The sequence below is a fragment of the Haplochromis burtoni genome, unplaced genomic scaffold (genome assembly GCF_018398535.1).
Source record: "Haplochromis burtoni strain Fernald_Lab_line unplaced genomic scaffold, NCSU_Asbu1 Contig_120, whole genome shotgun sequence".
Taxonomy (NCBI): Eukaryota; Metazoa; Chordata; class Actinopteri; order Cichliformes; family Cichlidae; genus Haplochromis; species Haplochromis burtoni.
The window spans coordinates 525348-552567 of NW_024582481.1; the positions used below are offsets into that span (position 1 = coordinate 525348).

Sequence of the window (27220 nt, forward strand, 5' to 3'; positions counted from 1 at the left end):
TGTCAGCGGCTGGGGTGGAACGCATCCATATATATCCTGATGTAAGACCTGCTAAAGAGCTTACACTCACAGAGCAGACAGCACAGCAGACAATTACAGTAGTGGAGAGAATACGGCAGCAGCAGCAGCAGGATGTGGTGCAGCCACGTCCAGCAGTGAGAGAGGTGGAAGATGATTGGTTTACTCTTCTGGATAAGTCCCTTAAGAAATCAGGTATAATCCCAAAGAGCTTGGTATGCCAATACATACGAAACATTTCTCGCTGAGGTGAGTAACACCTGGTTGTGTGTTTGTATTAGCCGCTGTCTCGGAGCGCGAGCAGCTCCCAGCACAGGTCACAGTTCCTGCTCGTGCCGCGGCCACGAAAAAGATTAAGATTTCTGAGACGAGACCGGGGTTTGAGAAACGGATCCTGGAAGAAAGACCCTCGCAAACACGTGTCAGTGATAATTGGTTTGTTCTACTCGAGGGTGACCTCAAAGCATCAGGTATTTTTTCCTTGTGTGGAGTTTTTTCGTTTTGTGTGTGGCTAAAAAAAAACCCTCACACACGGTCATGCCTTGTTTGCTTCATAAAAACACTCATTTCTAACAGCTGCAACCTCTGCACGGGACACACTGGCTCACAGCTAGCATTTTCCATTATTCACGGACCTTCGATTGAAGAAATAATGCTTTCTTAACGTCGTCATTTCCCTGGTTCAATCTCATTTAGCTTTATGCCTTTTTGCAGCCTAATGCCGTCGGCTTTTGCATCCAGCCTTTGGAATATAACAAGAACCGCTTTTACTGATCCACTTTGTGGACATCTGCTTCTGGCCCACATCACATCCTTACGCTTATGCGTGCTTGTCCTTTTAAATGAGAGCAAAGGAAACAAATGAGGTACAGTATACCTGTGCAGCATTGAGGCTAAGTGTGCCATATGCTTGTTAAGATGTTTTATTTTTAATGCTATATCTGTTTTCGTGTGCATTTTACTCACCGTGATCCTCACAAAACTCTCCACTCGCAGCCTGCTCAGTGCTAAAACCCAACATTCACTCATTTCCATTTTGTCTGCGTTTTGTCTAGCTGCGAGCGCCCAGAGGGGCACGCGCCCTGTCAGTGCTCCGGTCTTCTCCCAGGCTGCTCTGATGGAGGCGGGAATCCCCATGGCCACTCTCGACCAGCCCCAGACCTCCACTCCAATCAAAACCAGCCGCCAGGAGGAACGGAAGCTGCAGGTCACCGTAGAAGCCGTGGAGCCCTCAAAAATCGAAGCCGGGGCTGACGCCAAGGTATTCAGTTACTCTGATCGCTGTTGTAAATGTTGGTAATGTAATATGTGTGGAAAAAAGTGATAACAAATGTTGTGTTTTCATAGAAAGTCTTTTATTGTGAATGGTACAACGCCTTTGTGGCGAAAGATGCTAAAGTATCTGAGATCGCTCTCTGTGTCTGAGTGTGAACTGTGTATCTCTTGCTGCTGTAGCCAGCAGTGTGGAGGGACCAGAGAGAACTAGACTCATCACTGATATCCACCATGAATGGGGACATCCAGGTTAGTGTCAGACGCAGGCGTCTTGCATGTCAGAAGACGTGCTTATACCACGGTTGAGATCTGAGTGTTAACGCCAACATTCAGGGGATGCTAACACGTCTTCCTCTCTCCTCCCCTGGGGTAGCACGAGTCTGAGACGACGAGCACGGAGGTGGTGCGAATGCGAAAGGTCAGATTCTTAGTGCCGTACATGCTACCGTAGCCATTTTCTCCACCTCCATTTCTGATGATAAAGAGCTTCTCATCCCAAAGACTAATATCACCCTCTTCTCATGTTGTGCTCCCACACAGCTAGGTCGTAAATGAAACCTACATCAGGTTCGATGCACAAGAAATGTTTTTATTTATTTTTTATTAATTTCATAAAAGGTAGAAAATATAACAATGGCTAGATCGCAAACACTTTCACAGTCTCACAGTCTCAGAGTACGTTAACACCTACTGGCTGTTTTTAAAAGTTGAAACAGTTACATCATTTCTTCCCATTGCTTGCTGTTCTTAACACTGGAATGCACACATGCATGATTATAGATTAAATGCACTAAAGAGGCATGGTAACTGGTGTTTTATCACATTTATGTCACTCCATCACTTTTTTTCTTTTCTCGGTATAAGAATAGAAATCTTCGGTCAGTCCTCCAGAGCCATCTGTTCTTTGCTTTGTTAGTGTAGTGCAGATTTTGGTCCCTTATGGTCACACAAACGACTGTGCATGCACTCTTACTCTTACTTTCTCTGTTTTATTAACACATTAGTGAACTTCGTAGTGTGCATGGAAGAGGTGTGGTTGATGCCAGCATAAAGGGAAACTGAAACAAACCCACCTTCTTTTTTTTGTTCTTTTCATTTTTCACAGAAAAGAGCTAAGAAAATTGAGGGTGACTCAATATATATCAGACATAGCCAATTAATGTTGGAGGTTGGTATCCCTTCTGGAGACGTCGGTCTCCAGCTGCATTTTCTTGCTCTTTGGCGCACCGGCTGCTGTTTAACATCACGCTTGCATGCGGCATGATTCACACTTTTCTCGTCGGCATTAACGAGCGGCTGTAGATTACATGAAAAATGTGTGTTTGTGTGGGGCAACCGACTCTGATCCGATTGATTCAGGAGAGTGCTGTTGAGTTTAGAACAACAAGAAAAAATGACTGGGTTCAATCTGAACTTGTTCAGGATGCTGCACTCCTGATAATCCACAAACTGTTCATAGTGATTCACCGTGCGGTGTTGGTGAGGCACCAAGGTCTAAGAACGGTGAAGCTTTCCTTAATTATTTTTTTAATGGCAGGTTTCATTCCGAGCTCATGTTTTATGCACTTATTTATTCAAGATCATCAGTATTCTCCTGTTCCTGCTTTTGCTCTGTCCTTCATCTCATTTTCAGACTTGTCAGTAATGCATTTCATTTTCTTGACAATTATGGAAATGAGCGTTTTAGTCTGTAGAAATGAAAATGTGTGTTTGGGGGGGGGGGGGATCCCTGCTGTGTTGTGTATGAAAGAAATGCCATTTGGTGAAACATTTATCATTAAGTTGCTCTTTTGCACCACAACAGCTCATGATTTACAGATATATAGTTTGCAGTATGTTCTGTTTATTTGCTATCACATCCTGCGGTTGCCTGTAAAGATCAACTTGGTGCTAAATGTTGCCAAATCAGCGCTTTGACCGTTGTTCATTTGTCTTAAATGAACGGGGATTTCATTTGGAACAAGCCTTCATCTTCAAGAGCTTTTACAATGTCTGCTGTCACCGTCTTTCTCCTGCTCTTTGGTTTGCAGCCTCTTCTCTTAACATGTTTCACTGCGAGCCTAATGCTGTGAAATAGATGCTCAGTGTTGCGCTGTATAGTTTAGGCCCTCTACCCAACCACGGCTCCAAATGACTCCAAATATTTATCAGCTTGATAAATCGCGGCTCCAGCTCTGCTCTCATGAATCAGCTGCCAGGTTTAATTTGCATTTTGAAAAGGAGACACTGATCATTTTTTAAGGAATCTGAAACATTTATGTTTGCTTAGAATCACGTTAACCCCTGTGACCAGGAGATATTTTATTTTGTATTCTTATGATCACAGTTATAAGCAGAAGTATCAATCATTAATCATTTACCATTGTTGAACCAGCTGACAGAATAATCTTTGAACCACATCTATGTTAATATTAATCTACATAGATTATCAGTACTTTAATCAGTCTATTGTTGTTCGGCAGTATTCTTGTTATTTGCTTAAAGCTGTTTTACAGTTCAGTAACCACTCAGAAGTCTGTGGGTCCTGCTGGACCTTGTCTTCGTTTTATGTTCAGTTCTGCACGTACACAGGCCTTTAGAAAACTTGCACGTACTTATATAACTCACGCACGTTTACACACACACTTAGTAAGAATAGGAGGGTCGTTTGAGGACACCATTCTGATAGATATACTTTCACAAAATGCACAATGTAATACACACTTGTTTTTCTCTAAAAACTAGCAGTTCATGTCCATATTAGGTAAATTCTCTGAACAGGCCCTATCATTTCCAGTAAGGTCCAACTGTGTGACGTCATCATGGTAATATAAGCATGAAAAGCCTCCGCCTGGCGGAGATTGTTGATGTAAAACTGTTTTCCCCGCACTACCTGAGATCACTATTTTTGACACCTACACGGACTCGGCTTGCTTTTCCTTTTTTACCCAAACCGAACCACGTAACACCCCGCTTCTGCTTATTTAATCATCAATAAATCAACCAAAGTTGCACAAAACGGCAAAAAAACACCAAATAATCTGACTTTTTTTTTTCTTTTAATCTCTCCCTCTCTACGACACATCTTCTGCCTTCCCTCTCCCTTCCCGGACAACCTCTGTGTACTTTCTGTCCTTGTATTATCCTCTTTCTCCATCCTCCATCCTTTCCCCCCCCTCAACCGCAACGTCTTTCCCATCTCGACTTTCCTCTGTAAAGGATTTCGATAAGCCTCAGGAGGTGCTGCTCAGGCATCACGCCAGCATCAGTGAGCTGAAGAGAAACTTCATGGAGGCGGTCCCAGATCACAAGCCAAGTGAGTGGGACAAGCGCCTGTCCACACACTCTCCCTTCCGCACCCTGGGAATCAACGGTCAGCCTCTGCCCAGCGCGGATGGGGTAAGTCTGGCACAAAAAACAACTGATCCTTTTAGTTCATTTAGTCTATCAGTTGAAGAATTTGAGAGAAAAAATAGTAAAAAAATAACATCTAATTTGGCTAATTAAGATGAGCAGTTTTGGAACTGACTTGGCACTTACTTGTGTTTGAGTAATGCTTAAAAAGAAGAAGAAATTGTGAAGAGGAGTCATTCAGGCTGTCAACAGTGTTGACAGTTTGCGTGTGCATGTATCTGAGCTGATGGCATGCGGTATGCATTAATTGAATGTGTATGAAGAATGCAGCCGGACTCGTTGACTTTTATATTTGTTCATTCACATAAAAGACCGCTGTGGGTGAGGCATCTTTGGCACAGGTTTTCCTCCCTGAGATGTCACTCGGTCTGAATCAGACCTGCTTAGGATGCCTCTGAAGCCCAACACGTTTGTACTGCATGACTGACAGACCTGACTTTTACAAATTTGCTGCATGACTAAAAGGCAACCCACCTTCAAGACGTTTTGCACGTGCTGGCGCTGAACAGTATTTCCCCTCTTCCCTCTCTTTTTCCTCTCTTTTTTTCTTGGCTTACTTTCTTTTTACGCTGCTTTCACCTTTTTCATTTTGCTGCTTTCTCTGAGCATCTTTGTTTGTTTTTTATGAAGAGATGAGGCCTCATTCACAGTTGTATCAGCAAACAGCTAATACAACATTATTATTATTATTAATATTGTTATTGACATGAGTAAATATTTGAATGACAGTATTTCAGGTAATTGAAGCTTTTCACGGATGGAAACTCAGTTTCAATTTAGTCGCTGTCACATGAGTAATTATGTAATCTGTTGAGGTTCACTTGACATGCATTTGCATCAAGTGCTTCATGATGACTTGGACACAAAGATTATTACATTTGAAAACTTAAATTCCTTCAAAAATATCATATTGTCAGTATGCACTTGAGTTTTCAAAGAAAAACGTACAGGAGGGGCCATAATTTCTTGGAGATAGACATTTGTTTTTAATAGTTTCGCAGTGGATTTGAAATCAAGTCATCAACATGTGATTGAAGTGCCATCTGTCAGCTTTAATTTAAGGGCTTGTACAAAAGTATAGATTATCTGTTTAGGAATTACAGCCATTTTTATGCACTGTCTCCACAACATTTTCATGGCCAGGTGAAACTTGTTCCCTTATTATTTCTCGACAGATGAAACAGACGTAACATAACAAGTTGAGTCAAAATGTTATTCAAAAATATGAGGCTAGAGCAAGTCAGGGGACTGTGATTAGGCTGAACAATCCGATCACACCTATCAGAGAAATAGCAAAAACCTACAGAGTGGCCAAATCAATAATCTCGGACGTTTTATAAGACAATGAATTCAATGGCCAGCTCAGCAACACCGAGATGCCTGAAAGACCACAGAAAACAACCAAAGTGGATGATGAAATATTTCCAAGGTTAAGAAAAACCATTTTCACAACACATAAGCAAGTTAGCAAGGTAAGAGTATCAGTGTCAGAGTGTATTATCAAGAGGGAAATGAATGGAAATAAAGAGGCTTTACAGCTGGGTGGTTAAACGAGAAGGCCGAATTAGACTTTGCCAGAAAACATCTAAAAGAGTCTGGACACATGAAACCAAGATGAACTACCAGAATGATGGGAAGAGAAAAGTATTGATAAGGAGGGAAATAGCCAATGATCATAAGGCCATCAAGGAAAAGAAATGAGATACTCTTCCACGGCCAGTTGATCACCTGATCTCAGCCAAACAGTTTTGATTTTCTTTTTACTGGAGACAAATTTCAAAGATGCACAAATAGACGTAAACAGAAGATTTGATGTCAGCAGGTTGTAGACTTGAACATTTTTATTCAAGTGAACAAACCTGATATTTAAAATTGGCAAAAAAAAAGTCATTATTTTTAAACCTCACAACTTGTTAAACACCTTGAATTGCTGGAAGTCTGCATTTCAGTCATATTGATTTAAAATCCACTGTGGTGATGTGCATAGGCAAACTACAAACACTGTGCCTTTGTCCAACAAATTATGGACCAACTGTACTGACAGCTCACAGCGAGCAGTTTGGAAATGAAACAGAACAATTGTAGAAAGTATATGAGCCAACAACCACACGACTCATAACAGGAGTAATATTATTTTTATCATTTTTTTCCAAGGCAGCTTATCGTCTTATTTACAACTCACTACTGTGAGAAAAGTAAACATCAACTTTAAGCAGAGCTAGATTTGATTCTGCTGCTTCTAACGGAGTGATAATTGAATTAAAATAAAGTAAAAGCTACTTGTTAAAACAACCAGTTAAACTTTAGGTTCTGAGCTGCTGACATTATGAACCTTTATGACAGCTTGATGTCACTTGAGATGCATAGCATTGTTGCTATCCATCAGCTCTCAGCTGTATCAGCTTTAGCTGATGAGATAGTTTTAAATAAGATACCGCAAGTGTGAATGACTTTTCTGTCTTTTCAAAAGAAGAAAGAAAAGTTTGTTGTTCATGGAAACAAATAAAGTGCATGTTAAAATGCATGTAACATGTCAATGCTCTGAAAACAAACGAAAAGTGAATAAAATCTGGTTTGTTTTCTAATAAAGGCTTTAAAATGTTAGAATTTTATCAGCTGTTGCACAAATTCAGATTTGACAAATTCAGTTCATTATCGTATTTTAAAATTCCTCCCTCTCATCTTTTCCCCCCTCCTCCTCCTGCTCATCCTCGTCCCCCCATCAGTTTGTCATCCGCCTTCCGCGCGGCCCCCTGCTCGACTTCTACTCCAAACGCAGCTGAGGGGGTCGTCTCAACCCTGCGGAGGCCCCACACAAGGTGTGAATGTGACCCACGGAGACCGCACCCTGCCCATCTACCCATCAGCCTCTAGCTTTCTCTTCTCCTCTTCTCCTTCCTTTGCTTCCTCTGCAGCATCACTCCAGCATTTTCACCTCTCATCCTCTGCTCCACTTGAGAAGCTGCCCTCTTTTTTTTTTTTTTTTTCTCTCAGGCTTCCTTTGAACTGTTGAGACTTTGATTCCCTGTTTCCTCCACTGCGGCACAATTCCCCCACCCCACCCCTGGTTTCTCCAACCAGAATCAGACCTCTCCTTCTCCAAAGACTGATCAGGACTGGAAGTGATAACGCAGTGCTGTTTGCATTTTCTGTGACGTCTTTTGGACTTTTAAAGATACAAGTTTTGACTTTTATCCAGAGGTTTTTAATGTTTGACCGCATCACTTTGAGCCTGCTTTTATACACGTGTTGAGGTTCATTTATATTGTCAGTAGTCTTTAAAAAAAGAAAAAGATGACCACTGTGACTTTTTTCCTGAGCTCACATGCACTAGAAAACAGCAGTCTTGTTAATGGGGGAAATGATCAGTACCCTTTCACACTATAGTATTTCTTGAGGCAGCTTAATTGTTATTCTTAATAACCTGTTTGTCCTCCACCAGTATTTGGAAAGGGAGTATGTAGCAGCTGCAAGAGATTCCTTGTTGCATGACTTTTTGACAATCAACGTTGACCAAAGAATAAAAGCCATTCCATATTCAGTTCATATGCTTCTTATTTCCATTTATGGAATTGAATTATTTCATATAAACTTCAGGTTTCATAATATTCCACTGGTCCTTCCTCTCCAAATTTAAACAGGAGAATTGAATCATGACGCATTCTATTTATTGTTAAGATGCATGCCATAAAGTTGTAACCATTCATAAAACTTGGTCATCTACTTTTAGCATGCACCATGTAGAAATGATTGTGGCCATTGTGTGTTGTTAAGCTATGGCATTAAAACAGGGCTGATTTTTATTACATAAGTGCAATTAGATAACCAGAGTCTCTGCAGTACCTCATAAAACCTACTTTGTGCAGCCTAATCCACTCTATGTACATATTTTTAGCTTGCATGCATGTGTATTTATCATTTTCACAGTATCAGTTGGAAATACTTCACATAGTAACTATTTTATGTCTTTTTTAGAGTGTGTGCATTAGACCCCTAAGCAATGGTTCAGACACAAAGACTGCACATGAGGAAACCAGCAGTAGTTTGGAATTTACAGGCCTACCCATCAAGAGCGAGCCTGAGAGTGTCGAAGTCCACAGCGCTACTGTTGAGAAAGAGTTACGTGATCAGGAAGAGGTTGTAGTGTTTGAGACGAACTTGGTGCCAATCGTAGAGGTGGAAATGGCACAGCTGCCTCCTTCCTTTGATCCCTCCTGTAATGCTTTAGAAGTGATCCCGGAGCAAGAAGGATCGTGTCCCGGAGTGTCGGCTGACTCTGGGAGGATAGCTGGATCTTCCCCAGCTTCCTATTTCTGGAGCGATGGTCCACAGGTCATGCGCTGTTTCCAGGTAGCCTCCTGACTCCCTCGGGGTGATGCTGATTATTTCCCTTCTTGGCTGACACACTCCTTTGCAGCACCGATACAAATAAAAAAACTTGTGACTCTCCTAAGGTGGTATTCGGTTTGGTGTGAAAGTGCTTGTTATTGTCAGATGGAACTCAAGACGCTGCAGAGGTGCTGCACAGTGGTGTGCTAAGTTTTTAACGACGGTGACGGGTCACTGTAACAATCTCTGCTACAAAACCATTACTTTTGATCATCTTTCCAACTCACCTGTGCCGTTTATTCACCGTTTCTCTTGGAGTGGTTGGTGGTGGGAAGTGACGTTAACACGTTGATTCTTCTGTTTCGAATACAATAAACTAATCTGGTGAGAGGAAATAGCGGTTGTGGTGAAAGTCTAATTAAAGAAAATAGCTAATGCATGGTGTGAAATAAAGTGTTTGCTGTGGTGCAAAGTGTCTGGTTAAACAGCCACTCATGGGGCTGTGCTCCATTTCACAGCCCCCTCTGGTGCAGACGCAGACTGTCACCATCACAGCCGTCTCCAGCCCCTTACCCAGTGGCATCTCCACCACAGAGGTCCCTATCGTCCCGACTAAGACCTTCACCTATGAGTCTTCAAAGGTAGGGGCTCCAGCAGCTGCTCAGCCCAGATCTGTCTCAGCTATAGGCAGTCAGGTTTGCATGGTGGAGATGGCTTCAAAAACTCCCAATAAGGAGGTCTGGGAGGATCAGTAGAAGGGCTCCAAAATAAGAATGAAGCAGCCTCGTGCCTTCCTCGGTGAAACCTTGATGTCACATGATTTAGAAATGATTATTCAGTACATCCCCCTTTTTTCTTCTTTCCTTCAGGTGACCGTTGATGGGACAGAGGAGGACAAAGATTGCTCAACAGTATCCAGTTCCCAGACCATTACCTCAGAGACCACCAGTGGCACCTCAGTGACGACTACCACCACTCACATCTCAAAGGTCAGCAGAGCAAATTAGGCTCTCGCCTTTCCCGTTCTATTACTCTTTATATGCCTAATATAGATTTTCCTTCCTGTACAGGTAGTAAAAAGTGGATCTTCAGAAACTCGCGTGGAGAAGAGAATTGTCATAACCGCAGACTCTGACATCGACCAAGATAAGGTACAAAATCTACACACAGGTTTAGGCGTAAGGCGGTATTTGCTCTCTTGGCTGAGTTTTATATGGAAGCTTGTTTGTGCAGTAAAAGGAAAGAAAGCCTTAACTCAAAATTTCAACAACTGGACAGAAATTCCAAGATAGTTAGCAAAGACGTTACACCGAGTGCGGTGCAAAATAACAGCATTTAATTCCAAATTTTTCAGATGCAAACTTGTCGTGTAATCGTCTCTGAGGTAAAACAATATTATTTAATCACTGTATATTCAGTACGGGTGCGCATTTTGAGCTACGAGTGCACTTGCTGCCAAATGCAGTGCTGTGATTAGTCAGATCTGTATTTTTTACATGTGAAAAATCTAAAAAATTGAGGTTGAACTGGAAAAATAAATGCCACAACCTCATCCCGCAAAATCATGTGAGCGGTTGAGGTGAACAGCTGCATTAATAGTAGGCGAGTCCAAAAAGTATTTTTAATGCACAGAATATTCTAATCTTATCCAATTTTTTTTCAGCACCGAAAACAAGCTTCCTTAGTTTTAGATACTACTCTTTAATCTGAAATATGAAGTTAGTGTTTTGCTTAAATTTGTACTTGCATCAACTCTTTAGCGCTTAATGACGAGGACAGTTTTGTCTTAGCAACTTGAGATCATATAAACAAAACATGTCTGTGTTGCAGGAGAAGCACGGCGGAGCATCAGCATTGTAACTGAACCACACCTTGTTCCTTTGACCAATCACCTCCGATATCCCCAGCACTCAACACACAGTGACCAGCTGTACTTGCGCACACATATCTTAAAAAACAGGAAAAAAACCCACTCATAACTCTGCAGCTAAAATGATTGATAACAGCGTATATTAATTCCTAATAGTCTGTTTGTTTTCAGTTTTTGTATTTTTTTCAGGCTGTTCATTGTAGGCAGAGCTGCACAGTCCTCAGATTATCCTAGTGTTGTAAAAGTTTAGCGAGTACACGTTTATTGGTTAAATCCCAGCATTTGCAGTTGTGTGATCTCAAATTACGTTTGCTTTTAAATACTTTTTTTTCCTAGTGGTTTTTACATTGTTGATTTTATACAAATTTACTGTTTCCATTATAGTTTAGATGCCATTATCAGCATTTCTTCCCACGGTGCTGCTAGGGGAACGTTAAGACCACATTCAAGGGAACTCTTTTTTTTTTTTTTCTTGTTGTTTACTTGTCTATTTAATTCAGGAGAGACTTTTTATTTTAATGAAATGACATACCTCACATCTCTATGTGGACAAAGATATTTTCTGCTCAAATTTGGACAGTTTGTTCACGTCTCAGGTACAAAAATAAAGAAAGAAATAAAAAAAAAAAACCAAGTTAATATTTTCTTCCCCAACCAGCTTAAGAACCAGTAGCCTACATATTCTTGTAAAGTTTGAATTTTTAAAAAATTGATCTATTTTGAAATATTTCTCTATTTTATAGAAGTAATGCTTTTTATAGTATTTGTACAAATGTGAGGTTTTTAAGTTATTCATATCTGCTCATGAAAATGTAGGTTACCATTTGTGCTGTTTTACTGAATTTTGAGGTCTCTATTTAAGACTCGTCTTGCCTGAATCACCCTGAATCATTCTTATTCGTTTCCTCTCGTAGTCCACCAAGTACATCCGACTTTACAGAACTCACAGATAACAGTGGAGATTTACTCGGCTCTGTTTTTGTTCATTTTAATAGAAGTCCTACCTGCTTTGAACATATTTGGTTGATATGAAAAGTTTTTACAGGTTTTTGGTCTGTTTATCTCAGGTTTTGATATTCTTTGTAAGACTACAGACCTCCGTATGATTGTATGAGGAATGTCCATGTATTTATTATCCACCTCTATTGTAAATGTACATGTATGTTCAGTCAAGTGAGGTCAATAAATATAAAAGCTTGTCTGTCACAATAGCCACACATGTAAGCCATGAAGGCAGCTGCCCGATAAATGTGGCTTTTCCTCTCACGGGAGCACACGTTGTCTTTTTTTTTTCTTTCTACGTGTTCTACTATACAGTAATTTATTTGTTAAGTAGGAACTGTTTCATGTGACTTGATGTATTGTGATGTTTCACCACAAGCTGGTTTCCAGGCTTCCACCATGTTAAATACTACATTCATAATCAACCAAGTTTGTAAAGCCTTTTTAACCACGTAGTCTGAGTAGGTTGCTCTCACTTGCTGTTTTTCCTGTACTTTTTCATAGAGAAGAAAACATACGAATCTTTTCTAGGTAGCATGTTTGGTAGCATTTTTTTTTTTTAAACAAACAAAAAAAAAAGCCATTGCTATTATAGCTAAAACTCAATCACATCTGCATTTTTCCTCCCTCGATAAAAAAGTAGTTTCACATTAAGAAAAAAATAATAGTTTTTAGAAAATTGAAAATATTGTTGCTTTGTGACTTATCCCTGTCTTTTTATGGAAAATAAAATAAGCATTATTTTGCACGTTGTTGGGCTGTCTGTGAATGAAGCACGTCACATTAAAAATGAGCTCTTGGTAAGTAATAAATATTTAATGCCAGTCTTTTTTTTATTTTTATTTAATGCCAGTCACTTGTTTTGCAGTGGATGTTGCACGTTCAATACCAAACTCTTAAAAAGAGAGTCACATCTGTCTAGATCAGGGATGTCAAACTCATTTTACACAGTCAGTCCGCTTTGATCTTAAGTGAGCCGAATCAATGAAACTGATGGATGTTTAAAATTACAGTAGTTCTGGAAGTTCATTGCCCAGACTATTCTGTAATTATACAATATAAAGTTTTCATAACTTCACAGACAAAAAAAAAAAAAAAAAAATCATAGTAGGTAGTGAAAAAAAACAAACCTTTATGTAATTATTAATTATTGTGATGAATTATGAATGGGAGATCTTTATCAATAAGAAATGCTGTCAAAACTATGAAAATACAGTTAAAAGTTCAAAATTTCTGAACTTTTTTTGCCCAGTGGACTGGATTGGAGTCTTTGCCAGCCACTTCTGGCCCCAGAGCCTTATGTTCTGACACCCCTGGTCTAGATCGTTATCCCATTATTTAAACTTATACAAACAGAGCCCTCAGGAAATGATTGTTAGAGCTGTCTAAACAAGCAAATACACAGCCACTATATCTCATGAAACTGAAGAGTAACATTTAAAACAAGCATAGGTCCTTTTGTCTTTTCTTTATCTCTCTAATTTGGTATTCACTGGTTGTTGGTAAGAGCACCTGAATCTATTTGCACACATTACAAGAACAACATCTAAGCACATTCCTACATGTGTTCTGGATTTAATAGTTACATTTTCATGAGGCTTAATCACTGATAAGGCAAACCTCTTGGGGCTGGTGGTGAGACATTCTGTTACATTCAACTAAGCCGCAAAGCAAACTGCAGTAAAAGTCACTTTTCAATCTAAAAGAGAAACCCCTTTATTTTGAAAAGATGGACTGACATCAGTTAAGGTTCAACCACATGTCTGAAGCTCAATTAATTAGTATAATTAAAAACTGCTCAACTGTAACTGCCTCCTAAAAGAGAGGAAATGGCTGAATCTGAAAGTGCTTATCAACACAGAGGTGAGTTTGGAGAACTGTACAGGTATTTATTGGTTATACACAATCAATTGCTTCACGCAAGTTGTAAACAACAAAGTCTCTGAGTCCACTGTCTTTGTCAAAGATGGCTTCTAGCGAATCACCTTTACTGGGCTCTTGAAACTTGATGCTGCCTGAAGCTGGAGTTGATAAGCCATCGGGTGGATTTTGAAACCATACAGCCTAAAAAAAAAAGAACAAAAATAAATAAATTCCTCGCTTTTCAGAGGTCAGTGGTTTGGTATCGTTTGAAAGCTGAGTGTAACATTGATGCAAAAGAACAAACCTTGGCACAAACTGATTGGCGGGTCGCTTTGGGCGGTACTCTGGGTGCACCATGAACAGCATGTGAGGGAACCCCGTGCCAAAGTAGGCTCCATCCGTGTGGTGGTGCCTAGAGGATTTAGGGGTGTACACATCCATGCACTTTGGGCAATAAAGCTTCACCATCGCTTCTCCCGGTATATCCGATAAACCTACGTTACGCAGGAGAGAGAGAAAAGAAGGGATAGTCACAAATATCACAGTGTGTTATTTAGTTCAAGTGATCCCCCCCCCCAATGAGAAGATCAAGAACAATCAGACCTACCAATCGGAAGCATTGGCTGATTCTCACAATACACTCTGGGGCAATAGCCAAAATCCCCCTGTTGATACTTTTCCAACTACAAAAAAAGAACAAACTTAAATCACTCGTGATGATCATGTCGTGGCGCCTGTAAGAGGTTGTTGCAAAAACTATAAAATAAGAGCCCACCATTTGTGCAATGCCTCTGTTTGTGAGGATGTAACGTGCATGTATAAGTCCGTACAGCATCTCTGCTGCCTGCTCTATCAGGTCGCTCTGGTTTGGATTATCTTCAAGCTCCTCATCTGTTTAAATAGAAACAATTTAGCCTGTTTAACTATTTTACTATCTCATTTTATGAGAGAAGTGGTTTGCACCACTTTAAAATCTCACCTGGCTCCAGGTCAAGAATCATATCCAGAGCCTGGCGGTAATGAGGCACCTGCTCATTCAACCCTGTCAGGTTAAACTTGTCCTGTATGTAGTCTTCATCAACCTAAAACACAGCAGCAGAAGGAAACCAAAGGCTATTAATAGCACAAGTTACTGTTGCAGCAGTGCACTGCACAGCACACTGATATAGAACCATTATACAAAAGTTTAACAAGATTACTGATATTTGACCAAGAGAGAAATTCAGGCACTCAAACACACACAAAAAAAAAGGGGAATGTGTTTTATTTGGTGGTTTCAGTTCTGAAATTACAACAGAACAGAAACTACTGGATGGAAAAAAGTAGCTGAGGTGATTAACTGATTTCTAACCAAAGGAACTTCCAGGAGTCCTTCTAATGTAAAGCTGCAGCTACTTCTAGCATCTACAAATTCATTTGAATTCAGCGTGTTGTTTGCCTAATAGATAACAGTTCAGATTTAAAACTTCAAAACACATTTTTGATGCATTTGAATTTTTCTTGTTTTTATGGAAGGTGGTCTAATAAATTCATTAAGCACATACACCTGGTAAGAAGGTAAAATATCATCTTTACATAGCCTGGTTAGTTTGATTTAAGCACATTCTGTACATTTCAGTACTCGCATGTGTTATTCCACATAATAAATCAAACAAAATCATGAGTGTGGTGGTCATTTTTGTCTTCTTTATAGCTGATGGCTTTAGTCCACCATACACGTCACACTTTACTGGTTTGGCAAAAGGTCCCAGTACGCTCTCAAACTGTTTTTTATTTTTATTTTTTTTATGTTGTTAGCTGAGATTATAAATTTAGCAAAGTAATTTTTGATTGAGAGTAGCTTCACTACGATTTCCAAATGGTTTTGCAACATGCAGCATATCCTTAAGTACTGGCTGTTTTGATGTGTCACCACTATACTAGGCATTTATCTTTCAGTCTAAGCATGCATGGTGCAGGGTCTCAGAATCCTGCTGAACTCCGAAATGGTTCACAGATTACATCTGCATGATTTATTGAAATCTTTCAATCATAAAGTTCAAGTGTCTCCATGATCTTAATCAATAAATTATTCTTTAGGTGATGTTGTAACCATTAACATAAGTGTGCAAACAGAGAAAGTGATCATAAGAAACCAGCACACCACATCAGGTTTGATTTATTCAAAGAAAGTCTGTACGTATGCTCTGATGTGCAAATACATTTGATATATCTTGGTGCTGTGATGAATATGGACCAAAAATCAAGAAGTCAAGGTTCGATTTAATTTAACCATGCGAACCACTAAGGAATTGTGTATTTATGCAGAGTGCTTGTGCTGCCACAATGTAGAGCAGCCTGATGGTGTGGGGACATAATTTACGCTTCTGTATACTCCGCCAGCAGGCGATGCGAATGATGAAGTCTGTGAAAAGCTTATGACGGTGCAACTAAAGCTTTGAAAAATAAAGAGTGAAAATGAGACTGACCTCGCAGAAGAACTCGTTCCCTCTGAGTCCACAGAACCACGATATCCAGGACACCTCCTCTGAGCTGCTCATCCTCCTGACAAACCAACATAGCCGCAGTGAACCAATTTACACCCAGAAAGGTTAAAAACAAAGGCAGTAACACATTAACAGGATTAGTGAGCCGAGCTTTATGAGTGAACATAGCACAACATTATTTTCAGCACAGATAAGGACTGCAGCTGACACCTGGGGTTTTACTAAAAATGTCAAACATAATCTTTAATTGAGCTTAGACCTGCCTCTCAAACCTGGGAAATACGTCAGCTCGTGATTTAGCATGCTGGCTAGCGTTCATGCTAACACGTTCAGTACAAATGTATTACTGTAACGGCACATTAACATAAATACCGCCTGTGTGTTTGCATAACTGTATACAAACATTCGCTTTCACTCACCCTTCTTTTATATTAAATAACGCATCAATTTGGAAGCTTTGCTAAGCTGTCCTCCCTCCCAGGGTGACAAAATATAATTTCCGGTCATGCGTTCTTTTCAAAATAAGGTAGCCGACTACACATCCGGCTAGTGATGGCCAAATGAAGCTTTCTGAAAACGGTTCGTTACTCGAAGCTTTTCAACACAGTCCTTTTTGGTGACATCTTGTGGCCAAAAATATGAAGAGCAGCTTGAATCCACAAAATAAAACCAACTGCTTCATAATGATTGTCCACTCTACAGAGTGGAATTCTGTCTGATATTGCGCTGCTGTTGTGTTGCTTTGAACGTGTATTTTTTTGTGTTAAAAAAATGTGGTTTATTTGTCTAATAAATAATTTTGACCAGTAAACTTTCCTTGTCTTTCTTTGCTTGTGACTTCTTGATGTTGGTAAATACAATAATTGAAAAATACCACGTTACATATAACATACATATAATAATGCACATTATGGAGTATGCTTCTGCTGTGAGGTCCTGCCTCCATGTACTTATGCAATTAATCGCTAGACGGGTATATTTATAAACAATATTATATTAGGGAAATTTTCCTATACATATTTTTGACCTGGGGGTAGAATTGATTGTGAGATGGAAAGGGAAAATGCTTATGAGGTTGTGTAACGGAGTTAAAAATACATATGAAAAACATGCACTTACCTGTTCTTAATTATCATTTTAAGTGTGAATTTTATCATTTTTTTAAATTGTATTTTATTTTGAAAACCCAGAAACCGGATCTCACTCTAACGTTTAGAAGCTGCTAAGGCTTCCGCTTCTCACAGCGCGCGTTTGCACTGTGAGGGAGCTACAATTGCTGTACCATCAGAAGACACCTGTTGAGTGTGTTTTATGTCTTCTGCAGGAATAAATCGTGAAAAGCCAATCTTTCTGAGCGTCTGTGATTTTTGAAGAGCTGGGAGTGTTACAGTTGCAAATTAAAAACATGATGCATTTTAGGTAACACTTTTTCATTTTTATTTAAGAAGAGAATTTGTTCCGCTGTGCGATGGCCGAACCTGTTCCTTTTCGTGGAGATAATTTCTCCTGCCTTAAGGAAAATCCCTTCACATGGCACAGAAGATGCTGGAGTGCAGAAAAACTGATAGAGATGCAGTTATACAGTCTAACTCGACCTCACAAACTATCAGCTAAAGAGAATAAATAAATTAAATTGCTGCACATTTTGTAGACTAACATTTTAAGATTATTTTTAAAAATAAAATATATCTTTTTATAACATTAAATGTTACGAGTCAAATGGAAGTTTTTCTAAAGTTATTTAATGATATTTATATTATGAAAAGCAGATTTTTGACATTTTAAGTTTTTCCCGTTTCCAGATAAAATAAACACGCACAAAACAAAAGCAAACAGCCAGAACACAAAGCTGGAAAAACCCACCCGATTGACCAAAATCAACTCAAAATACTCCCACACAACAGAACCTCCTCTATTCCTCGTTGGCTCCAAATCTCTCAGTAGAATGATCAGTGGTTCGCTATTTGTCACCATCAAAACACTCCATAAATCCCGCGAATGATTCACCTGCTTATAAACCATTGAATCAGATACCGAAGCAGTTAGCTTCTAAATGAAGCTTCGGACGTCACCGATCACGTGACTCTGGCCAAACGAATCAAGCTTCGACACAGTGCTTCTGAAGCAGTGTGTTGATTTTTTTGACACACGCCATCACTACATCCAGCATATATTAGGCGAAAGCGAAGGAGAGATAAGCCTACTACCGGTACAATTATCTTTTTGTTGTTTGTTTGTTTGCCATGTTCTCTAAGATCAACATCTGACGTTGCTATATTAGAAGAAAAGTGGCCACACTGTTGTATATTGTGAAACACCCAATTTTTTAAACTACTATAGTAAATAAATATAATCAAATCCAATAATAATGGAAGTAATACGTCAGATCCAAATGAGACATGGTTCACCTTAGTTCAAGTAGGCTAATGTTATGATAATGTCAGTCATGCATCCCAAATTGAATGTGATAGTTAAGAGGTGTGCCTCTATCTCCTCTGTCTGTAAAATACCTTGATGCATGGAGGAGATGCAATGGAAACATACCTTTGATTTTGTTTTTTTAAAATTAATATGAAAGAATATAAAATAAAAGCGAGCGAAAGCAGCTGTTTGTAGTTATATCTCATGTGTTTAATATTTTTACTTTTAGGCTCTTTTAGCTATAAAGGTTAAAAACAGAAAAGCAAAATGCAATGCAGTTTAATCTTTTCACTTTAACAAACACAACATGAGATCCGTGACTGTTTAACCACGTAATTTTTAATGAACTTGTAAAAATGCTGACCTTCTAACATGAACCACACTGATCACATATTTTGCCACTGCCATGTACATTTCACATTATCAGAGTACTTGAACAAACACCTAGAACAGTACAGTTCTAGTACATGCAGGCTAGTTTACATCTCTTCATGAAAATTGCACATTTTACTTCATGTTTCATTTTTTTCACAACTTTACCTTTGATTGATTTTAAAATCTAGGCGGGGGGAAGGGGGGGGGGTTATTGACAGAATTCAGCTCGGATGGAAGGTCAGGGCAGGTCTGAAAAGGTTTTACGACGAGGTGGTCCAACTTCTTTCTGCTCTTCTTCCTTTGCCATGCCTTCAAACATCAAGATCCTTGAATAAAAACAAGACATTTTACATGCTTTAAAAAGCATTCTTGCAAACCTCAGACGTTACGCACTTGTTTCTCTATTGTCGGTAAGCAGTAGGCCTAGATCTTTTTAGTTTCAGTTTATTTATGAAAATGCTTCTGTGCTGGAATTGAAATACAAGATTTCTTTTATTATTCCTTCTAAGAAAAACTTTTCGCATCTGTAAATGTATCTTATGGGTTGCTGTGCAAGCTGTTATTGTGAATAGTATTTATTTATGTAAAATTGTTATTATCACAGTGAGATGGATAGGATCTTTTTACCCCACTGCCAACAACAAAACGACAAACCTACAGAGCATGTGCACGTAGCAAGTAAAGTGAAAGTAAATGAGAAGAAAGTGTTCATGTAAATGAAACTCATTCCCCAAGTTAACCAGACTGCAGAAAATATCTGAAGGACTACTTTGATATATAGGCTCAGTTTCAACATAACCAGTAATTTCACAAGTATAGGTTTCTGATGTCCAGTATTAGTTCAGTTTTTCAGTTGTTTGGGAAGTTCTTCTCGCTATAACCTTATTTGACCTTGGACTCCACTTGCAGTCTACAGCTATGCTCTGAATAGCAACTTATTTCATACTCACAGTTTTAAAATTGCATTTCTCTTTCCCAGCATCATATTGAGGAAGTCATTGTAGCTGATAGTGTCTTTTGAGCTACTTCCAACCACCTCTGCCATCATTTTTTTCAGTTCCAGGTGAGTCTTGGCCAATCCAAGTTTCTCCAACATCCTCTTCAAACCCATTATGTCTATAAAATTACAAGTGCGCAAAAAGAAAAATGAAGTAAAAAACATTACTGCTTGCTTAATCTGAGAGGTTTATTTTGTTGTTTTTTTTGTCTGAGGCACTACTGAAAGTAGCACTTGCTTAATGTTGCTAAAAAAAAATTACTTCAGGGCTGCACGGCTAGTGGCGTCCTACCTATTTCCCCTTTGTCGTTGAGATCAAACTCCATGTATTTCTCTGTAACATAAACAATATGATTATTATTATTCCAAAATTTATGACTTTGCACCAATTGAACAATGAACTGAAGTGTTACTGGTACCCCCTTTGAGACTCACTTTTAAACATTTCAAGCTTTGAGGCCAGGTCTTCCTCTCCTTCATATTTAGGATCTGTGAGAAAAGCCTAATAATGACATAAATACACAATTTAGCATCGCAGGGTGTCAGTCGACGTCTTGGACAGTTCTGTGTTTAGCTCACCTCGTTGATACCGTTTAGCTTTTCCTCCTGCTGAGACTTTAGAAGACCAAATGCTTTACCACCTGTGAAAAACCAATATTTTAGGAACAACAACAGCCTGAGAGAACTCTCACAAACAATCAATAAGAACTGGTAGTTTAATGGATGAATTAACAACATAAATGAATGATTAAATAAGTAAATTCAGTCTTGTATTGTTCAGGCTGGTTAAAGTGGCTTTAACAACCAAAGCTAACAGAAAGACAAACTAACCTTGAGCACAGTCCATTTCTGTCAAGAGAGCTGAGAAACTGTGAAACCAACACAAACACAGGCGGAAGGTTACGATGATGCTTCTATAAACTGAACGAGAAGAGGAAGTGAAGTGACAAAGTTTCAGTTAGACAGAAAAGGTTCCTCTGTTACATTTAAGGCTGCAGAAAATGAGGCCAACCTGATGACACAGATAATAATTTAGGAGAACTGTGTGCATGCAGGACACACGTGTGATCCATCAGCTTATTTAAAATTGTATGTTTTAGGAAGAAGACGTATGTGGCAATAAGATCTTTCTTTAGTGCTCTAGTCTGGAAACTTTTGCTCATGAGGCATTTTTGGATTACATCATATTTTGTTATTCACAGTTTTTTTTTCTGGGTGTGGGTTCCTTTTTATTCATTTAAATGAAAGAGTTATGCACATTTACACCTGGAAGTACCTCAAAGGTGAAATGCCTGTACCAGTGAACAGCTCCACTGGAACGGGTGGAAGTAAAGTGGTTTAAGCAGTCACATAAGTCAGATCAGTGTGTTTGGAGAGAACTTTAGTGCAGCTTTATCACTTTCTTTTCCTTACTTTAAACATGAGCCCAGAAAGCAACTTGGCCAAAAAAATGGCCAAATGTAATGCCTAGTTCTTGCCACACTGTGGTATTGTTGATCACATAATCAGGTAAAGAACATCCAAAAGACTCATGGTAGTTTCCAGTTGAGACTTCTATGTAACTTCAAGGAAGTGAAAATAAAAAGGTCTAGAGGTGACTGATCTTTGTCTCTTCACTAGCTGCATTACACAGAACATGTTACATTTATATCTTCAGGGTTACCTTTCTTTAATTCTGTTGAATGTCGCATCAGGATTTGGAGGTAAGCAGTTCTGCAGATAATGTCTGGATCTGATTGGATAAAAATAAACGCTTTTTAACTATGCTTACTACATTTGTAATTAAATAACTAAAGGTTTATTCAGTGTATATCATCTTGGCTCCAAAAATTATTTAACAACAAATGCAATTTCATTATATGCCATGAATCTAAAAATATGCATACTGCTAATCTGATATTGCATATTTTGGTGTAAACTTTCTAACCAGCAAAAATGAGGTACTTGCTTCCTTGAATGCGATGCATGTATTAGTACATTTAGACTCATTATTTAACTTTTGGCTTAACAGATACTGAGCCCATCTTAGCTGTTCAAGAAGAAGATGTAGCTCTCACTTGTTTCAGTCAAAATGACACGGATCCAAACAGCTTCTACAGATACAGCGTGACAAAGTTTGCTACAGATCCTAATCAAGTGAAGGATATGTTTAAATGGCCCACACCGAGCAACGATGTGTATAAACGTGTAAAATGGGTAGCTGATGGAAATGGACAAAAATGCTTAACTCTGACAAAACCTCAAAAATCCGACGCAGGACTGTACACTTGTGAAATGTGGAAAGGATGGGACCGTGTTGTGGCCAAAAACATATCTTTGAGAATAAAAGGTAAAACTTTTTACTACTTTCTCTTTACTTTGCAAGCAAATATCTCACTGGTGAGTCACATGATTTGTTATGATCTTGCAGACTGCAAAGTCCTTGAACCTGTGAAGGCCGCACCCAGCATGCCTGCCAAGTTAAACTGCCCAGTAAACATGACAACTGGACAACAAGAACCTCAAAACATCTCCTGGGCAATCCAGAAAGGAGACATGCGTGAATCACTCGACTCCAGCAAAGCCAAAACTGATGGTACATCTCTGACTTTCCAGTCTGTGAACACCAGCGACAGTGGCTGGTATACATGCAGTTACACGCTTGGTAAAACTCAGCGCTGCTTTGACACCAATCTACAAGTACAAGGTCAGTGATTTTTTTCTTTGACATGTCAAAAGCAATGATCAAACATACACACAAGTAATATGTAAGATTCCTGTTTTTTCACACGAAGCTTTTGTGACCACAACGGTTCCGGTTATTCCAACAAAATCTCCGAGTCTGCCAGGTCTGTTTGCCTTTGCTGTCATGCACATTCATTAAATCATATTTATGATTATATGTTCACTATATTGTTGCTTTAACTTTCGCCTTGTTCTCTTTAGCACCAAAAGCCAATGATATATCTCTGTCGCAAAGGAAGGAGGAGAGCAATGATGCTTTAATTGCAGTTGTGGTCTGTGTCATTTTGGGGATGATCATAATTGCTGCTGTGATTGGACTCGTTGTGTACCGCAGATGCAAAACCCAGAGAGTCACACAGTTACACCAGAGGCGCTTTAACGGTTTGATCTGACTTTAAACTCTTTCATTCTTATCACACTGTCATACAGTCACACTATCATAATGTAGTGTTGAGTTGTTTAAATATTTCTGTTTTCTTGTTATTCAGGTAATTGTATGTCTACATATGAGATTGTTGCACCTTTGACGAGTGAGTGCAAACTCTCTTCTTACTGCGCTTTTTAGCCACTGTGATGCCTTTCAGTTCAACACTTGACTTGAACCTTTTTCTTTTTTCACAGATACTCCAGGCCAGCGAATCAACAGTCTGTATCAAATGCCAGACGAAAGCTTAGTTACCTGTAAGTTGTATGAGGTTTTGCCTCCTTTATGAAATTGTTCAAATCTTATCATGTCAACAAAAAACAACCCAACAACAACGAAAACCAAAGAAACCAAAACATTTTTCTCTCCTTTGTTGCAGTCCAATAATAAATATTTTCAAGTAAGGAAGAAGATTCTCCTTTGCAGTTATCTCATCCTTGCAGTGTGGGTTGGATTTTCAAAAGTAGATAAGTTTGCATGCTTATAATGTGACCAATCATGTTTTTGTAACTTTATTTGTTTAAAATCTTGCATGCATGTCTGTAGCAAGGCAAAGGACGAGCTGATTTACTGTGCATTTCTGTTTCTTGAAATAGAAAAAAGTCTGTTTTCAAACAGGTTTTGTAAACCACATCTGTTGATGATTTTGAAGTTTGTGATAAAGACAAAGAATAGCATGTGGTTTCACTCTAGTTCACAGCTTGTAATAAATCATAAAAACTGGTTGTTGCAGTGGCTGCTTCTCTTTTTAAATGTAGTTGCTGTTGTTGTTCCTCATTACGATCATCCTGAACGACCTCGTACACATGAGTCTGAGGAGAAGAGCACCAACATTAGTGAAATAGGACATGTGAGCTTGACTCGGCATGATCCTGTTTTTTGATATCTTACCATTTCAGTACTGGGCTGATCATTAGCTGCAGACCAAGAAGGAAAACATTGTGGTCATTGTGGAAATATTCAATCTCCATCAAAGCCTTAGAGTAATTCATGTTGTAGCTGTTGTTTGGTTGTAATTTCTGAAGCACATTCAGTACCTGCATCCTTGTTGCGCTTCCTCTTGGTGTAAATGTAGAGCCCACCCGCCACTATCAGGATGACTAGAGGCAGGCCTACCCAGGCAGGTGTTTGCAGAGCTGGGGAAAGGAATAATTTTCCGATCAGTTTAGTCATGAATAGAAGGTGCATTCAGCAGACAAGGCAACAGTAAAGTAATTCATGCTTACGGTCAACGGCACGCCACTTTTTTGATGCCACCCGAGCGCCCTCTCTGTGCACAGAGCATGTTATATCTTCGTATGATCGCACTGATGACTCTGGGAGAAATAACTTCTTTATCAGAGTATTATTGATATTCATTAATTCACTCTGCCAACCTATGTGGGCACTTCCTGACCAAGTTAATTCAAAGTCTTTTTCACATTCTGTGGCACAGGTAAGTGCACAGGTCAAGGTGAGATTATCCCCTCTGAGCCCTGCAGGCATTGCAGTTACTGTAAAAATGTAGAACATGAGAGATGAAACATCAGATATTGATAGCTATCTCTCCATCTCTCTCTCTTTCTCTCTCATATTTGTATGTGTATATATATACACTTGCATCTACAAAGTTTTAATACTTACCATCAAGGGTATGCAGCCTGAATTTATTGAGCACATCTTTTTTATCAGTGGAGTGTGAACACTGGTAGTCTCCAGCATGCAGTGAGCTCAGTCTGCTAATGACCAGAGAGGAATCTTGATTCACATGTGATGCTTTTATTTGGCCATTATCAGGTGAGCTAGCATCTCTCAGTTGCTTTTCACGCAAAGTCCACTTCATATCAGGAGAGGAAGTGTTGCCACAAGTCAATAGTACTGACTCACCCACTGTGGCAAACACTTCCTCTAGTCCATCTGGGGAAAAGGGAGAACTGGTCACACTTTGTACGTACTGAGCAACATTTTTCATTTTGTGTACAGGCTGTGTAGCACCTTCTACTGTTGTCATATAACTGATGGTGGCTTTAACAAGGTCATTCTGAGTTAGATGACATCTCCATTTTCTGTGGTGGTCTGTCGATTTTGTATCAATGATCAGTTTAGAGAAGCAATTATGTGGATGTTCAATTACAAATCTGCTTCCATTTATTGGTGTATCATCCTCAGAGCTCCAGTTAATATGAAGCTCTTTGTGGTTGAAACAGGGGTCAGCTCCTTTATTTGTACTGAGGTAACAATGAAGCTCCATCTTTTTGTCATTTGCAGGAAGTGACCTTTCAGTAACTGGTGGATAAAAAAAAGTGAGCATTGTGATATTTTTGTTTACTATTTCTGTATGTAAAACAAAAAAAACAAAAAGAAGGTGTGAAGCAAAAACACTTACTGCAAAGAATTCGAAGTGAAACACTTGACTTGAGCGTTCCACTCTTACACGTGTAAAGCCGTGCGTCATTGAGCACCAGCTGAGTAATCTGCAGAGAGCAGTCTTTGAGCAGGCGATACCTGTGGCTGCTTGGAGCTGTCGGTTTTTCTTTCTTTATAATCTCATCAGTTAAATTAAATTCTGCACTCATGTCCCAGCTGATAGAAGAACAGGTTTTGATAGAAGGGATACCACATGGCAAAGTAACATTATCTCCTTCTACAGCGACCATTAGCAAAGGGTTCCCTGAAGAAAATTACAGAAAAATGCATTTTTTTAAAATGAAAAAGATTTCTTAAAATCTATATATGCCATAAAATGAAAACTGTAACACTTGTGTACATGTGAGCAGTTCACAAAGGACTGAGTGAATATCTGAGATCACAATTATTTTGTGAGTTATTTTTATTATGGTTATTTTGCTATGATACAATATAAGGTTAAAAAAAAATCAGTAACCACTGACTAATTATTTTTCTGTGACACCAACAAGTTTTGTCTCATAACGGTGCCTCGTGGGTTAGAAAACAATCAGAAAGGATGAAATCAAGCCATGTCCAAGAGGGTTTTACAAGGTACCGCGTGTGAATATATTACATCATGTGTATATATATTTATAGGTGTTATATGTTTGTTTAATTACCAGTTGGATGATGTCCACTTGCTGCCTGTGTGAGATAAAAAAGACAGATTACCAACAGTGAAAGCGAGTCCATCTTGCCGTTTCCAGATTTTCTCTGTTATTGCAAAATGCTCTTATAGCAGAAGTTTTGCAAAACACTTTTCCAGGAAATGACACATGAAGATCATGTTTAACTGAGGAGAATGACTCACAAGAGAAATTTATATTTATGTAGTGATCGACTCCGTCATGTTTATTCAAAATTGTCACAATCACTTTAAGTGTTGTGACTGTTGTGATTTACCTGTCAATTAAATTACTTTTAATAATAACGTCTACATTCCTTTTTATCACCAGGATGCTATTAATTGTGTAACAACCCAAACAGCAGATACTGCTGTATCCAGTGCTGTGGAGACTGCATTTTTAAGGTTTGTCCACCAGGTGGTGCTGTCAGATTCAGTGAAACCTGCAAAAAAGAAGGCTCTTTCACATTGTGGTGTCCGACTCCGTAGATACATTAACAGCATTCATTTTTACGACTTTTTACTCCTCTCACTTTAGTTTTTCATTTTGCAAAAATATAATTACTTATATGATCATTGTTGTAATTTCCCTCCACTACAGGTGAACATTAATGAGCACCAACAGTACAGTTATTCTGTGCATTGCCAATGAAGAAATAAAAACTTTGGTTTGGACATTTTATTCAGTGATGGTGGAACAAGTAACTTTGATAATAAAGTGTAGGAATAAATAAGAATAAGAAGAGAAAATATAAATATGTGAAACATAAATTTGCACATGCATGGCCAACGCAAACAACAAGTCAGCAATACACCCACTGCAGCTCAGGGATTAGTCACAGGTCTTGGACGTGCTACAACTTCATAGGACTTGATTTTAAGCACAACACTGGCAACTCCTCTCAGATCAGGCAGTGAGGTCTCGCTCTCAGGCAGGAGGAACTGAAAATCTCTCAGCAAGTAGGCACTGAACAGAAAAAGCTCCATTTTG

At 39.0% G+C, this 27220-nt stretch overlaps 6 protein-coding genes across 19 annotated transcripts in view; 2 read left to right on the top strand and 4 right to left on the bottom strand.

The window, feature by feature from the left end:
* LOC102295024 (band 4.1-like protein 2) overlaps positions 1–12635 on the top strand; it is a 21468-nt gene extending 8833 nt beyond the window's left edge. For 4 of the 12 annotated variants that reach the window (XM_042223775.1, XM_014340356.2, XM_042223781.1 and 1 more), the window contains 12 exons: positions 7–213; positions 300–488; positions 1074–1279; positions 1474–1542; positions 1667–1711; positions 2399–2461; positions 4492–4671; positions 8662–9036; positions 9534–9656; positions 9885–10004; positions 10086–10166; positions 10846–12635. In XM_042223775.1, coding sequence (XP_042079709.1) covers positions 7–213; positions 300–488; positions 1074–1279; positions 1474–1542; positions 1667–1711; positions 2399–2461; positions 4492–4671; positions 8662–9036; positions 9534–9656; positions 9885–10004; positions 10086–10166; positions 10846–10875 — 1688 coding nt within the window. In that variant the 3' untranslated portion in view covers positions 10876–12635. Of the gene's footprint in view, positions 1–6; positions 214–299; positions 1280–1473; positions 1543–1666; positions 1712–2398; positions 2462–4491; positions 4672–7412; positions 8231–8661; positions 9037–9533; positions 9657–9884; positions 10005–10085; positions 10167–10845 lie in introns of those variants that run through there. The other 8 variants (XM_042223776.1, XM_042223772.1, XM_042223777.1 and 5 more) reach the window with 8 other exon arrangements.
* On the bottom strand, positions 11303–16790 carry LOC102294513 (casein kinase II subunit beta). The gene is made up of 7 exons (XM_005943153.3): positions 16656–16790; positions 16219–16294; positions 14730–14832; positions 14526–14641; positions 14358–14433; positions 14055–14244; positions 11303–13951 (listed from the first exon to the last, which is right to left on the bottom strand). Exons 2-7 carry the CDS (start codon positions 16288–16290, stop codon positions 13861–13863), a joined length of 648 nt encoding a protein of 215 aa, XP_005943215.1. The 5' UTR covers positions 16291–16294; positions 16656–16790; the 3' UTR covers positions 11303–13860.
* Positions 16791–18974: 2184 nt separating this feature from the next.
* On the bottom strand, positions 18975–20998 carry LOC102296646 (allograft inflammatory factor 1). Its single transcript, XM_005943160.3, has 6 exons — positions 20861–20998; positions 20609–20670; positions 20465–20531; positions 20322–20363; positions 19983–20148; positions 18975–19358 (listed from the first exon to the last, which is right to left on the bottom strand). Exons 1-6 carry the CDS (start codon positions 20874–20876, stop codon positions 19271–19273), a joined length of 441 nt encoding a protein of 146 aa, XP_005943222.1. The 5' UTR covers positions 20877–20998; the 3' UTR covers positions 18975–19270.
* Positions 20999–21567: 569 nt separating this feature from the next.
* LOC102296355 lies at positions 21568–23900 on the top strand. 2 transcript variants are annotated; one of them, XM_014340380.2, is made up of 8 exons: positions 21568–21732; positions 22041–22358; positions 22440–22715; positions 22804–22857; positions 22955–23134; positions 23242–23283; positions 23375–23434; positions 23557–23900. In XM_014340380.2, exons 1-8 carry the CDS (start codon positions 21666–21668, stop codon positions 23562–23564), a joined length of 1005 nt encoding a protein of 334 aa, XP_014195866.1. In that variant the 5' UTR covers positions 21568–21665; the 3' UTR covers positions 23565–23900. The 2 variants fall into 2 exon arrangements, with proteins under 2 accessions (XP_014195866.1, XP_042079753.1); XM_042223819.1 differs by having other exon boundaries at positions 23375–23900.
* LOC102296036 lies at positions 23867–26355 on the bottom strand. 2 transcript variants are annotated; one of them, XM_005943158.3, is made up of 8 exons: positions 26225–26352; positions 25543–25827; positions 25152–25442; positions 24801–25073; positions 24404–24670; positions 24215–24313; positions 24069–24094; positions 23867–23989 (listed from the first exon to the last, which is right to left on the bottom strand). In XM_005943158.3, exons 1-8 carry the CDS (start codon positions 26295–26297, stop codon positions 23867–23869), a joined length of 1437 nt encoding a protein of 478 aa, XP_005943220.1. In that variant the 5' UTR covers positions 26298–26352. The 2 variants fall into 2 exon arrangements, with proteins under 2 accessions (XP_005943220.1, XP_042079752.1); XM_042223818.1 differs by having other exon boundaries at positions 24801–25442; positions 26225–26355.
* Positions 26356–26899: 544 nt separating this feature from the next.
* Positions 26900–27220, bottom strand: part of LOC102295333 (steroid 21-hydroxylase) — a 12934-nt gene continuing 12613 nt past the window's right edge. The window contains exon 13 of the mRNA XM_014340378.2: positions 26900–27216. Coding sequence (XP_014195864.1) covers positions 27055–27216 — 162 coding nt within the window. The 3' untranslated portion in view covers positions 26900–27054. The remainder of the gene's footprint in view (positions 27217–27220) is intronic.

Excerpts from the sequence above, each read along its gene's own strand:
- LOC102296646 (XM_005943160.3), bottom strand. Across the intron at positions 20,532-20,608 it reads AGCTAAACGGTATCAACGAG|GCTTTTCTCACAGATCCTAA; the intron begins GTGAGCTAAACA and ends TGTCATTATTAG. Across the intron at positions 19,359-19,982 it reads AGAAATGCAATTTTAAAACT|GATCTTGATGTTTGAAGGCA; the intron begins GTGAGTATGAAA and ends TTTTTATTCAAG.
- LOC102296355 (XM_042223819.1), top strand. The coding sequence starts at position 21,666 with ATGTTACATTTATATCTTCAGGGTTACCTTTCTTTAATTCTGTTGAAT. Across the intron at positions 22,716-22,803 it reads CACCAATCTACAAGTACAAG|CTTTTGTGACCACAACGGTT; the intron begins GTCAGTGATTTT and ends TTTCACACGAAG. Across the intron at positions 23,135-23,241 it reads ACACCAGAGGCGCTTTAACG|GTAATTGTATGTCTACATAT; the intron begins GTTTGATCTGAC and ends CTTGTTATTCAG.
- LOC102296036 (XM_042223818.1), bottom strand. The coding sequence starts at position 26,297 with ATGGACTCGCTTTCACTGTTGGTAATCTGTCTTTTTTATCTCACACAG. Across the intron at positions 24,671-24,800 it reads CAGGCTGCATACCCTTGATG|TAACTGCAATGCCTGCAGGG; the intron begins GTAAGTATTAAA and ends ACATTTTTACAG. Across the intron at positions 24,314-24,403 it reads AAAGTGGCGTGCCGTTGACC|CTCTGCAAACACCTGCCTGG; the intron begins GTAAGCATGAAT and ends TCCTTTCCCCAG.
- LOC102294513 (XM_005943153.3), bottom strand. The coding sequence starts at position 16,290 with ATGAGCAGCTCAGAGGAGGTGTCCTGGATATCGTGGTTCTGTGGACTC. Across the intron at positions 14,833-16,218 it reads GGAACGAGTTCTTCTGCGAG|GTTGATGAAGACTACATACA; the intron begins GTCAGTCTCATT and ends GCTGTGTTTTAG. Across the intron at positions 14,642-14,729 it reads GATTCTTGACCTGGAGCCAG|ATGAGGAGCTTGAAGATAAT; the intron begins GTGAGATTTTAA and ends CTATTTAAACAG.